This window comes from Tigriopus californicus, chromosome 10 (genome assembly GCF_007210705.1).
Source record: "Tigriopus californicus strain San Diego chromosome 10, Tcal_SD_v2.1, whole genome shotgun sequence".
NCBI lineage: Eukaryota > Metazoa > Arthropoda > Copepoda > Harpacticoida > Harpacticidae > Tigriopus > Tigriopus californicus.
This window is the reverse complement of record NC_081449.1, coordinates 176,377-183,150: the sequence shown is the minus strand read 5'-3', so window position 1 is coordinate 183,150 and position 6,774 is coordinate 176,377. Positions and strand designations below refer to the sequence as shown.

At 42.2% G+C, this 6,774-nt stretch overlaps 1 protein-coding gene across 1 annotated transcript in view; it reads right to left on the bottom strand.

Annotated features, from left to right (window-relative positions):
- LOC131888855 (ribose-5-phosphate isomerase-like) overlaps positions 1 to 1,406 on the bottom strand; it is a 5,514-nt gene extending 4,108 nt beyond the window's left edge. Inside the window, exons 1-3 of the mRNA XM_059237798.1 lie at positions 1,011 to 1,406; positions 650 to 918; positions 246 to 530 (exon numbers count right to left, since the gene is read on the bottom strand). Coding sequence (XP_059093781.1) covers positions 246 to 530; positions 650 to 918; positions 1,011 to 1,203 — 747 coding nt within the window. The 5' untranslated portion in view covers positions 1,204 to 1,406. The remainder of the gene's footprint in view (positions 1 to 245; positions 531 to 649; positions 919 to 1,010) is intronic.
- Positions 1,407 to 6,774: the final 5,368 nt, after the last annotated feature.

Genomic DNA, 6,774 nt, shown 5'->3' with positions numbered 1-6,774 from the left:
CATGAATTCATCCATGTTGGGTGACATCTTTCTTTCCTTTCGCGTTTTGGCCCACGCCTCATGCGGCACTACAGTAGCTCTAAAGTGGCGTGGTGGGGGATGAGCCATAGCCCCACAAAACAAGAACAGCCAGGGAACAAAATTAAGAGCGGGTGGGATCCGACCATAGAAAACCATAATATATGAAGTTATCTATGGATCCGACACTGGCAGGTGGACCCGTCCAATCAGGGCGTGTGACTCACCTCAATGATCATTTTGACGGGCACATAGGCTAGCGGTAGGACTTCAATGGGGACATAAGCCCAGGCCGTGCCCAAGCGGGGACTCCGCTTTCGATAGTCGGCAATGACCACGAACTCCCGCGAGAAATGGGCCACCACTTTCTCTTGGGCCAAGCAGCCGCCTCCGCCCTTGATGAGGGTGAGCTCCTCATCGGCCTCATCGCAACCATCGATGGTCACATCTAGACGCAGGCCTTCGTCCAACGAGCCCAAAGGTAGCCCGTGCTGGGTGATCAACTTCTTGGCCTAAAAGAGGCAACACAGACAGAGGAGGGGAGGAGACATGAGATGGCACGATGCACGATGCACGATGCACGATGCAGGCCGATGGACCGCCGCCCGCTGTGCCCCACCTACGCACGTACCTGGAAGGAGGTGGGTACGTATTTGATATGCGGTCCCAAGTCGCCCGCCTGAGTCTTGGCGGCGATTCGTTGGACGCCGTAGACGATGGTGGAGCCACTCCCGATGCCCACCATTTGCATGTCGGGCCGGACATGGCGGTCAATGGCCGCATAAGCCGCATCGCGCTTGGCCGCTTCCACCGGGGATAATGGCTGGGCGGTACCTGAGGACATGATTCTCGAGAGCGTGGAAGGCTGGCCGTAGAATCGAGGCGTGAACTCAGTCCAACCTGAAAGCCAGACGTCCAAGCCAGGATCATTAGTAAACCGGAAGGGGCGGAGCAAGGGCGGGCTGTAGGGGTGTGTGCCGTGTGTCACGTACCCGATCGAGTGTGGAAAGTAACGGGTAATGTTACGGGCAGTTGGACCCCACTGGTGTGATGGTAAACCAGGACTGAACCCACGGAGGGATGGCGTCTGGCTCTTGGACAGTGAGGACGGACCCGGCGAGCTAGGCGAGCTAGGCGAGCCAGGTGGGCTAGGCGGGCTAGGCGGGCCCCTAGGCCCAACCCCATTCAGTTCCGTGGATGAGCCAATCGGTCGTGTCTGCGTGGTTTCGGTTTCACGCTTGATGGCTTTATTGAATTCTCTTGAATTCACTTGAACCTGCGTGCGTGCGTGCGTGCGTGCGTGCGTGCGTACGTATCGTACGTATCGCACGTATCGCACGTATGCTACATGTATGTAGCTACATGTCCATGCAGGACTGCAGGCAGGCACTCACTCGTTCTGACGTTCTGATTAGTCTATGAGCTTGCACTTCTTTGTGGGACCAACCAACGAACAGACGGGATGGTCTGACCGACGGAGGAACGACGAACCAACGAAGGTGCGTCAATGGCCCTCACTCGATCGTGCCAGCGGTGCCGGCTAACTCGGAGGCACACCCGTTGCCAATATGGTATCATGATTTCTGCCTGTGGGAATGGAATTGTTTGGCCATCGACATGATCACGTTTTCCTCCTTCGTCAATTTGACCCACCAACATATGTCACTATATGAATGCCATGATCAAGGCCAGGATAGAATGATTAAGCCAGGTACGAGATGTATCGGAGGCTCACTCACTCACTTATGGGATCAATGAGAAACATAGAAAGTGAAAAACTAATAGAGAGGTCAATCTCGAATCTTTTCTCAGGGCCCCTAGTCTTCCAGTCTTCCTACCGGCCACAGATGGATTAGTGCGATTAGTTCTGACCAAGGCCAGGACATTGTAAATTTGTGAGTTATAAATTCACATGAGTAGTTTGGTTTTGAACTGGCCTATTCTGTTCTGGTTTTGGCATGTTTCGAGCCCAAGGACACGAACATCAGGGACCAATCTCAGCAATACTGGATTGTAATCTGCTTGCGCAAAACAGTTTGGTTACATCAATAGTTCGGATCCTCTTCTCAAAGTTCGAAGTTTTGAACCACAGGTCAATCATTTCTGACTCGTTGATTTTCAAGAGGCTTGTAGCAATTTGTGATATGAGCTTGGCCCACTTAAAGTCCCCTTCAATGAAATGAAAAACCAGGATCCCAATGTAAATCCACCTTTGAACCAAAAAACGGCCAACAGGCCATTTGCAACGTCAGACAACACAGCCCGTACAAAATGGGGAAGAAGAGGTACAGTAGATTCCTAATTGAACTAATGGTAACATGCCATAAACTCAATTTCTTTTCCGGACATAGTGTGACCTTGGTCACTAAATATTAGACCTAGGAAAATAATCTAGAACCTGAAACCTAGGTTTTTACTTTTTCGGCCAAATTTCGGCCAAATTACCTAAAACGTTATTCTGTGAAAAAAGCACCTTTTTTTGTACATTTTTTTAGCATTTTTCATGGTCCCTTGTTAAAATGGCAGGGTTAAAATGATTTTGGTCGTTGTTGCAGTGGTTTTGATTTTGAAAAAAAAACTGAAAAAAAAAATTGAAATATGGCTAATAATATGAGCAACCCCTATAATGGGCTTAAAAATTGGCCACCATTCACCAAATTCAAAACTGACTTCATTTTCAAAAAATCTTACGACACCTAACTTTTTTTTGACGAAACATGCATTTGTTTTGTTGCTTTGCATTTTTAATAAATTAGAATAGTATGATATCATCTTTTGACCACGCTTTAAACAGATTTTACGGTTTATTTCACCTTATTGTAAATTTTTTCATCCCTTCAGCCTGTTCTCTTATCTTCCACAATGTTTTGGAGAGGCTTACACAGAATACGAAAATGTACAACACAAAAATTTTACGGCTGATTTTCCTCTCTTTTTCCTACCACTTTTGCCAAAGTTTTCACCTTTTAGTTATCAATTTCGCTGATTTTTTTCTACCTTTTTTCTAAGGTCTACTAATTATACATAAGATTTTGATAGATGTAGATTGAGAACAACTCAAACGTATGACGTTTCAATCAAGAGGAATCGGCCCTATATTTGGTAGAGACTACACCAATAAAGGCTGTAGCAGTAGAGGCTACACCAGTAGAGGCTACACCAATAGAGGCTACACCAGCAGAGGCTACACCCGTGGAGGATGCACCAGAAGGGGCTACATCAGTAGAGGCTACACCAGTAGAAGCTACACCAATACAGGCTACACCAGTAGAGGATAATTCACAAACGCCCTCTAAAGTGCAGGACGTAAAATATAGTACGTGTAGCGTACGTGTACCATACGTGTGCCATAATGGATTTGTCAAGGAAGGAAATGATACTTCAAATATTACAAAGGCATTAGAGAAGATCATGAAGTTCAAACTTGTAGAGTTTCTTAAACTCCATGATGTCCTTCCTCCTAGTCTGCATGGGTTTCGGGCTCATTTTAGCATAATGACCCAACTGATTGATTATATGGATCATATTATTGAGGAACACAAGAGGCATGAGTCAGTTGATGTTGTCTATCTTAATTTTGCCAAGTTTTCTCAATAAAGTGTAGTTGACACATTGATTTTTTGTATGCTGCCAGTCTCAAGTTGGACTAAAGCACTTCATAAAAACAAGTACAAGCATATTCAACAAATTACATTGTAAATATGAGGGACTTGTATCTGATTGACTCAGGAAGCTCACATGTGATAATCTTAATCTGAACAATCTAATGAAATATTATAGTATTGTATGAAAAAATGGGTTCAGAACGGATTTAGATAGTAACAAAATAGTAGTTACAATCTAAATGCCGTATCCATGAATCAGCTTGTCTTCAAGTAAAATTTGGCAGTGTCCTTGAAGAAAATATTCAATGTTCCTTGTCATGATAGAACGCTTTCTTATACAGCGTATCAGTTCAAAATTTGTTTGGAAACTTTTTAGTTCTACTGATCGTTTACATTTTTGAAGTGGAGCTACTTGTCAAACCTCTCGCGTCTCTGAATCCAGGGTCTCTACGCTCAATGACCTTTGGGTCAACTCCATTGAATACTCCATTGGTTGATAATGGAGGTAACGATATTGAGCAGGTCTCATCTATGAAAGATTTAGGTGCAGTCCTTCAAGATAATGGAAAGTTTGATGAGCGTATCCAGTTGAGGGTGAGTAAAGCTTTTCAAATGTGTGTTTGGATATATCGCATGTTTAAGTCCAGAGATAGCATCACGATGCTAACTCTGTACATGACGATTGTTTAGCCACATGTTGAATTTGCTGCACCCATTTGGGCTCCAATGAGTTCAGCAGGTTTGCAAAAGGTCGAACAAGTCCAAAGATGTTTCACTGGGAACATCACAGGAATGAGAGAGCTCTCGTATTGGGAAAGGTTAGAACGGTTGGGATTGTACAGTATTTAGAGAAGGCACGAAAGGTATCTGATACTGTTCGTCTTCAAAAGCATTCATGAGCTTTATCCCAACCCAGGATTTAAGGTCAATGCTAGACTTGGACAAATTTTTAAATAGCATTCCAGATCGTCACTATATTCAAGCCCGGTCTGCCGACTCAAATTCGTTGGTGGACCAAATATCACATAAAGATTGAAAGATAATAAATAGACGAATGATAACCTTTCGTTTTAGTAGTACTGGGGATTTTATTCCCTGTAGCGGGTAGAATATCCCGTGAAGAACCAAGCCAAAATTGAAAAATAAATTACGATTATCCGCCGCTCGATCTCATCGAAACACTCCATGCACCTGAGGAATTACATGCTTATGAAATTGTTGATATATTAAGATGCTAACTCAAGGATTAGATGACGACATTATTCAATCGTGTGCTCCTGAAATAAATCTATCGATTTATCTATTTATAAACGTAAATAAGATGTATTACTCTTTCATCTCGAACTGCTGGGATTCTATTCTCGTAGTGGTAAGAGAAACCCCCAAATTGGAAAAAAAATCAGGAAGATAGAGTATGGGAATATGGGAAATCCTAGACTGGGTTGTACATTATGAGAGAAGTAATGTGCCCATGAAACCAGTTCACGCATAAGTATGTGACGTTTTCACCTTGAGCTGAGAGGAAGATGATTATACAACAAAATGGATTAATGTATGTTAGGTTACAAAATTAGTTATTAATGCTGTATCTGCTTTGGATACAAGCTGTTTGCGTCAAGGCAAAATATTTTTGCGTAGGTTGTGTATCAGGTGTGTTGTGCTTACAAGAAACCGCAGGAACGGATTTTTATATCTTGTTTTCACTAGCTGCTTTGGCTATTACTGAAAAAGTGAAACATTTTGAGCACTTTGCTTTTGAAAGCTTAGAGGACATAATTTCTTATTGTTGTGCTGTCTCAAAAAATTATTGCACCGTTTAGGAACAAAAGTCATTTGCAAAAAAAAGCAAATGTCATGAAATGACAAACCCCGAGAAATACGCATTAGACCAACATGAAAGCAAAACATTCCATGAGCCACTGTCAGTGACGACATCTTTTTTTGAGTACTTGTGTTCCCATGGGCAGGATTCTATTGTAAGGAGCGAAGTCATGTCAAAAAGGTGATAAGTAGAATACTGAGGGGAGTTCCCTAAATTGCCTTATAACTAGGCCCGGACACAATTTACAGATGAAGATGGTTTTTTGCTGACACCATACATGCGTAAAAAATATCACCTGATTTGCACAAAATGCAAATAAACTTGCCAAAACTGGGCACCAACACATTGCCAATGGCTACAATGACTATTTTTGCCTTCCATATCAAGCAGTATGTGGAGGAAAGAAAGGTTATGTCATAATGACCAGGAATTAAACCAACCATACCTGGGAAGAGGATTCTTATTTTTTTAACGTTGCCTCTTAGACTGATCAGCTTGACCAGCATCTTGCATGTTTTTAATATTGCGCGATAAAAAGAATTCTTAGTACAGTAACGCAATGCTGATAATGTCAAAATGGAACCATTACATAACAATTTCGTCATTGAAATTAAGTTTCTTTTCATGATAGAGATACGATTACATTGTTTTAAAGTTTCTAAAAGTACATACCCCTGCCGATTCTTCCCATATTGATCATCCATCGCTCGGCCATTTACTCTGTACGCTATGAAAACACATTAAGAAGTGTCTAGTTTTTAAAAGAAAAGTATGTTACATAAATGGGTCCCAACCTTCACCACAGTGTACATAGAGTTGTGCTTTGTGCTCCTGCTTTCCATTAGTTGCTTTCATGAACTTGCGATAATTCAATTATCATTTGTGGTACAAATGTATATAATCGGACAATATATTGCAGTCAAACTTCAAATATTGCTAAAAATATTATACAAAATGCGCACAATATGCAGAATGCAAGTTCTGGACTGCTCTACTCATAACCGGGCGGTTTGCGTTCTTGGAACACCTTGATTATCATTGAAAAGTCCTGACACTCTTAACATAAACACAAATCAATTTTTACCAGGCATTATTCTGTATTTAAGTATCGCAAAGTAAGGAATTAGTCACAGGGAAAACGTTACGAACAGGAATCTTGATGGAATTTGCTAAAATGAAAGTGTTCCAACATAATTGGAAATGAATGCAACCTGAGCAATTGATTCTAGAACAGAAGGGCAATTTGTAAGCTAAGCCTTATATCGTTGCCTGGCCTTTCATGCTTCGCAAGGTGTTTGACAATGGCAGTCATTTAAAGGCAATCGTGTG